Below are 13,149 nucleotides of genomic sequence, written 5' to 3' on the forward strand. Positions count from 1 at the left end.
TAGAACAAAAGTTGTAGGGTTTTCTTTTGTATCTCAAAATGAGATGAATTTTTTTTAATTTCTTTTTTTAGCATTTATTAGTTTTTGAGAGACAGAGAGAGAGAAAGTGAAAGCAGGGGAGAGGGGCTGAGAGAGAGGGAGACACAGAATCCGAAGCAGGCTCCAGGCTCCGAGCTGACTGTCAGCACAGAGCCCGACGTAGGGCTCGAACCCATGAACCATGAGATCATGAGCGGAGCCACCCAGGTGCCCAAGAGATGAATTTTTTTTTTTATTATAAAGTAGTATTTTGCTTCCTTGCCTCATTCCAGGGAGTAGAATGGGTCCTAGTCATTTTAAGAAATACATCAGTGTGCCGGCTTCACTTGCAAGGTTTCCAAGGCATGTGCCTGGTGTTTAGATCCCAGTCGGGAAGGGGCATCACTGAGGGTGATGAAGACATTGGCATCATTTAGCGTGATGGCAAAGACCAAGTGTGTGTCATGTCCCATCCTGACCCTGCACTCAAGTTCATATGTTGAAACCTTACCCCCAGTGTGATGTTGTTTGGGGGGGGGGGGGTAGGGCCTGGGGGGGTGACCAGGTCAGGAATGGGGTGAATATCACGCTGTGGTTTCATGTTTCTTGAGTCTGAGCCCTACATCGGGCTCTGCACTGTTAGCAGAGAGCCTGCTTGGGGTCCCCTCTCTCTCCTTCTCTGTCTGCCCCTCCCCTGCTCGAGCTCTCTCATTCTCTCAATAACAAATAAACATCAGGGGAAAAAAAAGCTGAGAAAGGTCATTTAAGTTGAAATCATACACACACCGTTATGTTATTCAAGGATACATATTTGTGTGATAACATTTTTAGAACCAAATGGGAATTGTGCATATCAGGGTCCAGATGGTGGTCACCCGTGGGAAGGAACGGAGAGGCGTGTGATTGGGGAGTGATGTTTTGGGGTCTCCCATTGTGTTTGCGGTATTTCACTTGGGAAAAACTCTGGAAGCAAACACAGCAGATTCCTGATTTGTGGCGGCAGAGAGGAGGGTGCAGGGGGACCTTAGCACGACACGGGCTGCTCGGAAGGCATCGCAGTAAAGCACGTATTCATCACTCAGGAGGACCCAGTGGCGGGTGGGGTGTGGCTGCAGGTGCACCAGCTGACCCGGCCATTAGGCCATTATGATGTGTCACAGGTGATGTAACAGGAGAGTGTTCAGCATTTCTACATTTGCTCACTCACGGTGTCTCCCTCCAAGACGTCTTACCCGGGATGTAAGACAAGAAATGGAGCAAAACCCTCTCCGCAGAGCGTCATGCTGTCCGTAAAGTAGGAAAGAGCCAGCGAACGCTGTCCTTCCTTCCCCCGGCTCCCTGCCACCTCGTGGGGGGAAATGAGCGGAAGACCGAAGCCAAGAAGGGGGGCCAGGTTTTTTAGAGGTCATTCTGAAGAAGCCAGCGTCAGCGGTGGACTCAGTGACGTGCTCCGGGGGCACGGACGCCCTGACTTCAGTGGGTATGTACCTTTGCAGAATGATTTCCACGAGGTCTTATGTTCCACATCCCACGTGCCAGGCATGCTCTGTTTACTTGGAAAATAACCCAGCAAAACTCGTGTCCTTTTTAGAGAGAGGCCTTTCCAAAGGTCTCCTCTGTAGGTTTCTCTCGATCATAGGACTTCCCGTGGGATGCTGGGTCCGCGCTACGCAGGGGTTACTTTGATTCCGTACAGCCGACTGGGGACAAGGGTTGTGAACGAGAAGCCATCGTTTTAGAAGAATGAACCAGGGGGCTCCTGGGTGGTTCACTTGGTTGAGCATCTGACTCTTGATTTCATCTCGGGTCATGATCTCACGGTTTGTGGGTTTGAACCCCGCATCGGGCTCTGCGCTGACCATGTGGAGCCTGCTTGGGATCCTCTCTCTCCCTCTCTTTCTGTCCCTCCCCTGCGCGTGCTCTCTCTCTCTCTCTCTCTCAAAATAAATACACTTTAAAAAAAAAAAACAAAAGAATGAGCCATAGGAGCAGCAAGATTAGTATTTTAGTTTATGAACTTAGAGATGATTCCTGTTTTTGCCTAGCCGGTCCATTCTCTGGATTCTGGCGCTTAGCACCGCGGTTTAGGACCCCAGACACAGAGCGCGTTTATTCCATCCTTAGGTGAGACGTGACCGCACGGCTAGGGGGCAAGCATTTTAAGCCCAATAACTGTGTCCTCACAGGAGGAGGCAACAGGGAAGCTGTGCCCACTTGGGTGAGCCAAGACCCAAGCCCCCTTACCTGCCCCCTGTGCACTGCCTGCGGGGGTGGGGCAGGGGGAACAGAAATGAAAAGGAACAAAGTGGCCGTGCCAGCGGTAACAGCAGAGCCCTTGCAGAGGAACAAACCTGTCAGTGAATATGAGGCAGGCCACAAAGTCACGATACAAGAAGCCAGCACATGACAGTTACACCGAAAGGTAGCAAAGCACCCTCGCTCCCGCGCCCCGCAGATGGCAGGGCTCCGCAGGCCAGGAAAGGCAGCCAAGGGGCTTTGGAAAGCAGAGTCTGACAGCCAGGATGGTAACGAAACACATAATTAACCTTTGGCGAATGTGGTAACGTGGTCCTTTTCATTCAATTCGGCCCATCAGGCGGGCTCACCTGGGCTGTAAATCCATCTTTGAATGATTCTTTGGGCAGTGGACCCCCCACATGACCGAGGAGTGATATTGAAAGAGGAGGTGGTTTCAAAATACACTTCCCTGGGGGCGCCTGGGTGGTTCTGTCCATTAAGCATCTGACTCTGGATCTCGGCTCAGGTCGTGATCTCACGGTTCCTGGGTTTGAGCCTCGTGTCGGGCTCTGCGTTGACAGTGCAGAGCCTGCTTGGGATTCTCTCTCTCTCTCTCTCTCTCTCTCTCTCTCAATCTGTCAAAATAAATAAATAAACATTTAAAAAAAATTTACAAAAAAGATACACTCTCCAGGAGGGAAAGGAGTTGAGAAAACCTTCTGGGTTGGGGGGGCACAGTCTAACTGCCCTGGACAGCCAATAAGCAGGGCTGGTATTTGCAGAGAAATAAGGTATCAAAGACCCTCCCCTGGGGGGAGTTGGTTGGCTTGTTCTAGTCTCTACTGTGGTGTTCGAGTGGATCTGAGCTGCTCCTGATGGCACAGCTCAGGCCCAGATCACAGACAGGGTGAGTCGGTACATCGCTTAAATGGTCACCAGACTCTCCCCAAATTAGCACAGGTTTACTGTCATTTATGCATAAAGTTAAAGAAAGAGCAAGGGCACCTGGGTGGCTCAGTTGGTTAAGCAGCCGACTTTGGCTCAGGTCATGATCTCGAGGTTCCTGAGTTTGAGCCCCACGTTGGGCTCTATGCTGACAGTCAGCTCGGAGCCTGGAGCCTCCTTCGGATTCTGTGTCTCCCTCTCTCTCTGCCCCTCCTCCTCTCCTCCTACATCCAGACAACACAGATAATCCTTTCTACTTTCTTCTGTGTTAGCATCTAGGCACACGTGGAAAGGTCCAGACATACACAAGATGTAAAAACCAGCGTAACCATAACATGTGTGAAAGTGAGGGATGTGGATGGATATCTGTTCAAGTATGTTGATATACCATCCTGGAAATTTTTTTATCCCTCAATTCCTGAGATTGGATTAGGAACTGAATTAGTTCGCAAAACTCGACCTAGAATAAGCACATTTGTGGACTTGGTTGTGGTGGTTAGTTTCGAGTTCAAGTTACAGGTTAGTGGGTCTTTACCATTAAGTTCTGTTTGTTTTTCTCCTTTCTAGGTTAACCCAGTCATGGAAGATTGTCATAAGCACAGTGTCCATGGTGACCCTTCTTCTTATAGGTAAGTTTTACTAAGTAATCATCCTGAAAGCCAGGTCATGGGATGTTTCTGTGTGGGGAGGGTGACCTCGGTGGAATGACTCATGTTTGTAAAGAAATGCCAAAGAAAGTCCTGGAAGTAAGTAAATGCTACAGATAAACGGGCAACAAAGACTCCCCCTCATCCCAGGGGTGAAGAAATGGCTGAACGTGCGGTTTGCAGCTTTCAGACCGAGGGTATCATTCATCACGACCCCTAGTGCGCTGGAAAATTGCTCTTTGACAACTTTCTTTGGTATTTCAAGACAACTTGAACCACAGGGAAATCAAGGTTCCAACCCAGTTATTTCCGGGATTGCTATCTTATGACATGGCAGGATTCTGGGTGCCATTTTGTCATCATTGCATGTGGCTTCCTGGATGGCTGGGCTGTCCTGATGCTGTGCCTGCCTGAGGTCCAAGCTCCTTCTCTTGGTTGTGTCTCCACGCACCTGCTGTGCCCCACCCAGCTCCGCAGACCTCTATCTAGACTGAACCCTGAATATTCTGGTTCTTCTGGGAACCGCTCCCTGGAAGCTTTGCTGCTTGTCCCCATCGCTGCTGCCCTGGGGCCATTCCCCTCAGCTGGACATCCCCACCTTGCTGCAGTGGGATGTAGGCGACATTTCCCCAGGCACGACCCCAGACCACACGCAGGGAAGTGTCACGAATGCTTGGCGTGGGCAGCAGAGATGTCTGCACTCAGGGTTTTCCACATCTGGGAAATTGTACCCCACAATCTTGTGACATCCTTTGAGATGGAAATCCATGCATCTTCACAGCGGATGCCAGCTGCTTCTTTGTATGTCCCCACTGCAACCTTGCACCTTGCCCACCAATGTTGCAGACCCATCTTAGACGCCACGGATGTAAGTGGTTTTGGTGGACTTAACCGGACTCGGGTTCTCTTTATTTTTGTGGAGCTGAAATCCTCCGAATGTGAAATTAACTATCATAATGGAAGCAGTTCAGTGGCAGTCTCGGGGCTGTGCAACCACCACTCCTAATTTGTGGACATTTTCACCACCCCAAAAGGAAGCCCGTGCCCACTGACCGCTTGCCCCCCCCCCCCGTTTTCCCTCTCCCAGCCCTGGCAACACCACTCTTCTCTCTGTCTGTGGATTTCGTGTTCTGAATATAAACAGAATTACACAACATGTGACCTTCTTGTCTGGCTTCTGTCATTAAACCTGATGTTTTTCAGGTTCATCCACATTGTAGACATATCAGTATTTCATTCCTTTTTGTGGCTGAATCATATTCCACTGTGTGGATAGACCGCAGTCTAGTCGACTATTGATGGGCCAGGATTGTGTCCCCCTTTTGGCTGTTATGGGCAGTGCGGCTCTGAACATATGTGCATGTGTACTTGTCTGAATCCCTGATTTCAATTCTTTGGGGGTGCTTGCCTTCTGGTAACTTGCTGGGGAGGAGCTGCCTAACTGTCTTCCACAGCAGGTGCACCATTTCACAATCCCACCAGCCGCTCATGACTGTCCTGCTCCCCCCACATCCTCGTCAACACTTGTTGTTCTCTGGTTTCTGGAGCAAAGCCATCTTGGTGAATGTGCAGTGCTTTTGTGGTTTTGGTTTATATTTCCTGAATGACTAATGCCTTTTCATGTGCTTCTTTGCCGTCGATACATCTTCTTTGGAGAGATATCTACTCAAGTCCTTGGCCCATTTTGTGATTGGGTCCTTTGTCCCTTGGATGATGAGTTGTAAGTGTTCCTTATATATTCTGGCTACTAGACCCTTCTCAGATATGTGATTTGCAAATATTTCCCTTCATTCTCTAGGTTGTCCTTTTGCTTTTTACATAATGTCCCCTTTAAAAAAAAAATGTGTGCTTATTTTGAGAGAGAGAACTTGAGCAGGGGAGGGGCAGACAGAGAGAGAGAGAATCCCAAGCAGGCTCCATGTTCAGCGCAAAGCTCAACAAAAAACTTGTTGCCACGACTGTGGGATCATGACCTGAGCCAAAACCAAGAGTCAGACGCTCAACCTGCTGAACCACCCAGGCACCCCTTAACAATAGGAAGTGTTCTGACCCATGAACATGGGTTGTCTTTCCATTTATTTATATCTTTGTTCATTTCTTCTAGCAATGTTTTATAGTTTTCAGTGTGGGTTGGAGAATGAATCTTTTGTAAGCAGTATATAGTTGGACCGTGTTTTCAAATCTACTTTGCCAGTCTCTGACTTTTGACTGGAGAGTTTAATCCGTTTACATGTATGGGGGATAAGTTTCGGAATTCCCTGAGCCTGCACTGATGGGTTAACAAGGCATAAAGAATTACAAAGCTATAGGATGCTCGCTCACACCCAAGTTTGGGTAAATGAGATTAGGTAAATAGGTATAGAGAGGGCGGGGCAAACCCCAATACAGAACAAAGGTATACAAGGTAACCAAGGGCAGAAGTGCCCCCCCCCCCCCCACTTAGTACTAGAGCAGAAAGCTGCTTTCACAGGAAGGAAGGACCAAATTAGGTAAACAGGTAAACCAGGCTATAGACCAAAGTGCACGTGAATGCCACCCTGAGCGGAACTAATTAACAAAAGAAAGGTGTTTGTTGACTCATCAGTGCAGGCTCAGGGAACTCCTAAGCTTATTCCCCACATACTTGTAAAGTAATTACTGATAAGGAAGGATTTCTACCATTTTGCCAGTTTTTTCTCTGTCTTATACCTTCTCTGTTCCTCATTCCATCCATTATTGCCTTCTGTGTTTAATTGATTTTTGTAGTTGACTCTGTGTGTGTGTGTGTGTGTGTGTGTGTGTGTGTGTGTGTGTGTGTTTTAAGTAGGCTTCATGCCCAGCGCAGAGCCCAACATGGAGTTTGAACTCATGACGCTGAGATCAAGACCTGAGCTGTGGGATCAGGAGTTGGACGCTTAACAGACTGAGCCACCCGGGCACCCCTGTAGCGTGCTGTTTTGATCCTCATTTCATTTTGTGTACATTTTTTTAGTTATTTTCTTAGTGGTCACCCTGGAGATCACAGCGAATGTTCTCAATCCGTGGCAATATAGCTTCAATTGATAGCCACTTGGCTTCAACAGCATATAAGTACTCTGCTTGTTCAACTTTCTCCCTCCCTCCTTCATGTTATTGTCAAAAATTAATTCTTTGTACACTTTGTACCCATTTATCTTTTTAATCGTGTCAAAATTAAAAACGAGTTACAGAGCAAGACTACCGTAACCCTGGCTTTTATGTTTACTCATGTAGTTAGCTTTCCCGGAAACACTGATTTCTTCAGTGGACGTTTCCTCTGTCGTGTCTGTTTTCACTTTGGCCCAAGAGACTCCCTCCAGCATTTCTTGTAGGGCAGATATTCTGGCAAGAACTCCTTCAGCTTTTATTTACCTGGGAACGCCTTAACTTCCTCTCTAATTTGTTGTTTGTTTGTTTGTTTATGTTTTTAAAAAAGTTATTTATAATTTTTGAGAGAGAACAAGTTGGGGAGGGGCAGAGAGAGAGGGAGACATGGAATCTGAAGCAGGATCTGACAGCTCAAAGCCTGACATGGGGCTGGGACTCACAAATTGTGAGATCATGACCTGAGCCTAGGTCAGATGCTTAAATGACTGAGCCTCCACAGGCTTTCTCTCCATCTTGTAGGGTAGTTTTGCTGGATGGAGGAGATCTCGGTTGGCGGTTTTCTTTTTCCTTTCCGCACGTTAAATATGCCCCTGCCTGGTTGCCGTGGTTTCTGCTGAGAAATGTGATGATCGTCTTATTGAGGGTTCCTTGTACATCGCAAGTAGTGTGCTTTCAAGATTCTCTGCCTTTGACTTTGGACTGACTCATAGCGTGTCTTGGTGCGGTGCATCTTTGAGTTTATCCTAGTTAGAGTTTGTTGAGTTTCTTGAATGTGTAGATTTATGCCTTTCATCGAACTGGGGAGTTTTCAGCTGTTATATCTTCCTGTCTTCTTTCTGTCCCTGTGTCTCGTGGCTGTTCTGGAACTCTGGAAGTCTATATGCATATGTATGAGGGTGTCCTATGGGGCTCCTAGGCTCTGGTTTCTGTATTCTTGTTTCCCCGCTGCTGCTCCTCCTCAGGCTCTGTGACTCCGATCATCTGATCCTGATCCTTGAGCCCGTTGATTCTCTCTTCCACCTGCTCAAGTCTGTCAAGTCCTCCAGTGAATTGTTCGTTTCAGTTATTGTGCTTTTTAGCTCCAGAACTTATATTTGGTTCCCTTTATAATTTTTCTATCGTTATTCTCATTTCATTCATGTATCATTTCTTCGGATTTCTTTCATTCTTTGTCCTTGATTTACTTTAGTTTTTTTAGCATATTTAAGACAGTTGATTTGAAGTTTTTATTTAGTAACTCCAAAAAGTCCAACATTTGGACTTTCTTAGGGATGGCTTCGGTCATTTTTTTTCCCATTGGCTGGACTTGCGTGTTTCTTCATGTGCCTTTAGTTTTGTGTTGGAAACTGGACATTTCAGTATTTTATTATTTTTATTGTTTTAAGTTTATTTATTTATTTATTTTTAAATTTTTTTTTAATGTTTATTTATTTTTGACAGAGAGAGTGTGAGACGGAGCATGAGCGGGGGAGGGGCAGAGAGAGAGGGAGACACAGAATCTGAAACAGGCTCCAGGCTCTGAGTTGTCAGCACAGAGCCCGACACAGGGCTCGAATTCACAGACCGTGAGATCATGACCTGAGCCGAAGTCGCACCCTCAACCGACGGAGCCACCCAGGCACCCCTATTTATTTATTTTGAGAGAGAGAGGACAGACAGAGACAGAGAGAGAGTGCATGCACACCCAATATCAGGGGAGGGACAGAGAGAGAGAGAGAGAGAGAGAGAAGGAGAGAGAGAGAATCCCAAGCAGGGTCCACGCCATCAGTACAGACCCTGATGTGGCTCAAACTCTCAAACTGTGAGATCATGACCTGAGCTGAAATCGAGTTGGACACTCAACCGACTGAGCTCCTCAGGCACCCCTCAAAATTTTAATGTGGTGACTCAGGAGTCAGATGTCCCCTCATTCCCCAGGGATTGTTATTTCTTGTTGAGGGTCATGGCCATTGGCTTAGTGATGGTCGCTGTTTGGTATCTCAGGGGACAATGAGTGACGTGATACAGTTCCTGGAGTCACTGAGAGACAGGGCGAGGAGTGCCCACCATGCCTCGATCCTGTGGCTCTAAGCTGGGGCGCTCTCTCAGTACACCGATCCCCCACACTGCCGGCTTAGCCGTCACCTCCTGCTCACACAGAGCCCGCAGGGCCACCAGAGATGCAAGTGTGGGATCGTGTCTACGGTCTGCCCTAAACATGTGTCCCGTGCTGGACGTGCATGGTGCTGCACCTTTTCCCTTCCAAGCTCTTATTCCCACAAGAGACTGCCTCCTCTCACTTCTCCCTCCCACGCTCTTGGGTCTGCCTGTCTGTCACTTGTCCCATTCACCGTCCCTTTCCCAGGTGGGCAAGGCCAGTTTATGTCCTTAAATCTTTTAACAGACATCACAGCCTACCAGAAACCCCTTCTAGCCCGAGGAAGCAGGAACTCCAGGCAGGTCAGAATTCACCGTCTGTTTTAAGAACAAATCGGTATTAGTTGTCCCCCCCAGCCCCCAGGAATGTTCCCTGCCATCTCGCAGCCCTGCCCCCACGCTGGGGAATGGAGGGTGGCAGGCAGGGGAATGGAAGTTCCACACTGCCCTTTAACAAAAACTATCTGCTTTTTTCTTCAGTCCTCTAGTTGCTTTAAGTTTGGGATTAGATTTCGGAGTCCAAAAATTGTTGGTCCTGTTTGCCTTTGCCAGTATCTGAACACTTCAAGGGAGAACTGATTTTGTGAAGCACCCAATATTGCCATTTTCCATACTGTCACCCAAGTATCTGATATTCTTTTTATTTTTTTAAATGTTGATTTATTTATTTATCTATTTATTTATTTTTGCACGTGGGAGAGAGAGAGAGAGAGAGCGCGCGAGCTCACACACAAGCACGGGGCGGGGGGCGGGCAAAGAGAGAGGGAAAGAGAATCCCAAGCAGGCTCCACACTGTCAGCACAGAGCCTGATGTGGGGCTTGAACCCACGAACTATGAAATCATAACCTGAGCCAAAACTAAGAGTTGGACGCTTAACCAACTGAGCCACCCAGGGGCCCCCGATATTCTTTTTAACATTGTATGTATCCTTCACACTTAGAGAAATTCCTATAAATACGTGCAAAACATCATAAATGTTTGCAAACTCTTTAATCAGAGTTGGTATTTTCTTTAACAGGGCTTGGGAATCACACGTGGCTGAAAGAAACGGAGTTTCCTCAGAAATCCAGTCACTTTTATGCTCTAATTGCAGAATGCGGTTCCAGACTTTATAATTACCAGGTGATCTTTTGTTAAGTCATTTTGTATGTCACTCGTTTAAAATTTAGTACGCCAGATTAGATATTCACATGCAAACAAAGGTAACATTTGTTTTGCATGTGAATATCTAATGGAAATAACATAGGGATCAGCATTCTAATAAGTGGCTTTCTGGCTGAGAGACCCTGCAAATTCGCCCAGCCTCTGATCCCCGCGGGCTCTTGCCATAGACTGGATGTTTGCAAACTCTGGTCCGCCCTGTTTCTTCCCGTTGGCAATGAGGTGTCTATCCTGTGCCTGTCCCATCGCCGATTTCACACAGAACACGTTTGATTCCACAGTTTCACAGCTGGAAGGAAATTTGCTTCTAGGATCTCACCCGTATCTGACTTAGATGCTATTTTGATGAGGCTGTGAACTTTTTTATTTATTTTTTTAAAATTTTTTTTAATGTTTATTTTATTTTTTTTTTTTTTGAGACAGAGAGACACAGCATGAGCAAGGAAGGGGCAGAAAGAGAGGGAGACACAGAATGTGAAGCAGGCTCCAGGCTCTGAGCTGTCAGCACAGAGCCCGACACGGGGCTCGAACTCACGAACTGTGAGATCATGACCTGAGCTGAAGTCGGAGGCTTAACTGACTGAGCCACCCAGGCGCCCCTGAGCCACCCAACCGCCCCGAGGCTGTGAACTTTAGACTTTTCAGTCAGGCTGGAATGAGCTAAGACTTTGGAGGCTATTGGGACAGAACGGACGTATTTTGCACCCGCAAAGGACATTCATTTGGGGTGCCAGGTCAGAATGCCACAGACTGAGTGTTCCCTCCCGGTTGAAACCCAAGCCCCAGGTATGTGGAGGAGGGGCCTTTGGCCTTTGGGTGAGGTCATGGGGAGACCCCAGACTGCTCCCCAACCATCGCTCCACCATGTGAGGACACAGCAAGGAGACGGTAAGAACCAGGAAGTAGTTCTCACCAGACGCTCAGTCTGCCGGCCTTGAACTCAGACATCCAGCCTCCAGGACTGTGAGAAATCGGTGTCCATTGTTCATCAGCCCCGGGTTTCCAGGGTGTTCTGTCACAACACCTGAGCTAAGGCAGCTCCTCAGGGGAAGCCCCAGCACGTAGAAAATGGCAAATAGTGTTAGTCACTGCCTGACGCTCTGGATGGGCCAGCCTCCCCTTTGTCCCGAAGCCAGTTTTTGGTTTTTTTTTTTAACTTTTTTTTTTTTTAACGTTTATTAATTTTTTGAGACAGAGAGAGAGAGAGCATGAACGGGGGAGGGTCAGAGAGAGAGGGAGACACAGAATCGGAAACAGGCTCCAGGCTCTGAGCTGTCAGCACAGAGCCCGACGCGGGGCTCGAACTCACGGACCGCGAGATCGTGACCTGAGCCGAAGTCGGACGCTTAACCGACAGAGCCACCCAGGCGCCCCCCGAAGCCAGTTTGATCTCAGTGTGCTTAGACTGAGGCCAGACACGGGTGTCCCCTCTCTGGCTCACCCGCCTCTGCCTTTCCTGCATTCCAGCCTGGGTCTCACCAACCCCACGTGCTGGCCTCCAAAGACCAGAGCAGAGAAGAATGACAGGAGCCGGGTGAACCACTGCTCCGCGGAAAGAAGGCCAGACCGACGGACTCCACCCCGTCAGTGACCTTGCACCTGATTTCGTGGCCACTTCCCTTGGAGACCCCGTTTCCCAGCTCAGCCAGCAGCTGCTGGAGTCCAGTGTGTCTGGTCATGTGGGGTCTCTACACGGGGAGAGGGTGCTGGTTGGGTCCCCTCTGCATTCCAACCCAATGAAGGCTGTTCCCTGGGAAGTTCATAGGTTGAAACCTGGAATCGCTCCCAGTCGCAAGGAAGCTACCTTTCTGCAAACACTGAGGATCTGTGCATCCTGGGTGCGTGGGTCTGGATGAAAGAAGAACACAAGGAAACCTCACAAGGAAGGCCAGCCTGAGGAATCCCCTCTACCACGTGGTCCTCACATCAAAGGCCAGGATCCCAGGGGCTCCTGGGTGGCTCAGTTCGTTGGGCGTCTGACTTCGGCTCAGGTCATGATCTCACGGTTCGTGGGTTCAAGTCCTGCGTCGGGCTCCGTGCTGACAGCTTGGAGCCTGGAGCCTGCCTCAGATTCTGTGTCTCCCTCTCTCTCTCTGCCTCTCCCCTGCTCACACTCTGTTTCTCTCTGTCTCTCAACAATAAATAGTAAACATTAAAAAATTAAAAACTGGAACTGGGGCCAGATAGTCAGGTTATCACCAGGGAACAGAGATGAGAATTTGGCGTGGACAACAGAGAATTCAGCGGTTACTGCCAATTTGGGATTAACTCCTATTTCGATGGCTAATTCTGTGGGTCAACTTCGCTAGGCTATGTGCCTGGATGTTTGGCCAAACGCTAGTCTAGATGTTGCTGTGAAGATATTTTTTGATGTGATTAACATTAAGCTGACAGGCTGTAAGTAAAGCAAATTATCTTCCATCATGTGGGTGGGCCGCACCCAACCAGTTGAAGGTCTTAAGAGAAAAAGGAAGAAATTCTGTCTCCAAACAGCCTTCAGACTTGAGCTACAATATGAGCCCTTCTCTGGGCCTCCAGGATGCCAGCCTCCCCTGCAGGTGTTAGACTTGCCAGCCTCCCCAATTGTGTGTCTTTCCCTCTCTCTCCTGACACTGGTTCTGTTTCTCTGGAGAACCCGGCCTCATACACTCAAATTTCCCTGGCGGTTTCTGCCAGGGCTTTGCCTGCGGTGTTCTGCCCAGGTCTTGCAGGGGGGTCTCCTCTCTGACTTTCCAGCCCAGCCCAAGTGTCCTCTCCTCAGAGAGCCTTCTGCAGCCAGCTAGACTGCCCATGACCTTGCCCTGTACATCCCAGCCTCCACTTTGCCGTGGACGCTTGGTTGACTTGCAGAGCCTCTTCCTGCCCCTCTGATCCTCCTACTGGAAGGTAACAAGCAAG

General features: G+C 48.5%; 1 protein-coding gene across 2 annotated transcripts in view; it reads left to right on the forward strand.

Moving 5' to 3' along the window:
- Positions 1–1,188: 1,188 nt before the first annotated feature.
- The window catches only part of SUN3 (Sad1 and UNC84 domain containing 3), a 32,136-nt gene continuing 20,175 nt past the window's right edge, over positions 1,189–13,149 (forward strand). The window contains exons 1-3 of one of the 2 annotated variants that reach the window (XM_058725614.1): positions 1,189–1,498; positions 3,769–3,830; positions 10,109–10,212. In XM_058725614.1, the coding sequence (XP_058581597.1) occupies positions 1,377–1,498; positions 3,769–3,830; positions 10,109–10,212 (288 nt within the window). In that variant the 5' untranslated portion in view covers positions 1,189–1,376. The remainder of the gene's footprint in view (positions 1,499–3,768; positions 3,831–10,108; positions 10,213–13,149) is intronic. The other variant, XM_058725613.1, reaches the window with a different exon arrangement.

The sequence above is a fragment of the Neofelis nebulosa genome, chromosome 4, assembly GCF_028018385.1.
Source record: "Neofelis nebulosa isolate mNeoNeb1 chromosome 4, mNeoNeb1.pri, whole genome shotgun sequence".
Classification (NCBI taxonomy): domain Eukaryota; kingdom Metazoa; phylum Chordata; class Mammalia; order Carnivora; family Felidae; genus Neofelis; species Neofelis nebulosa.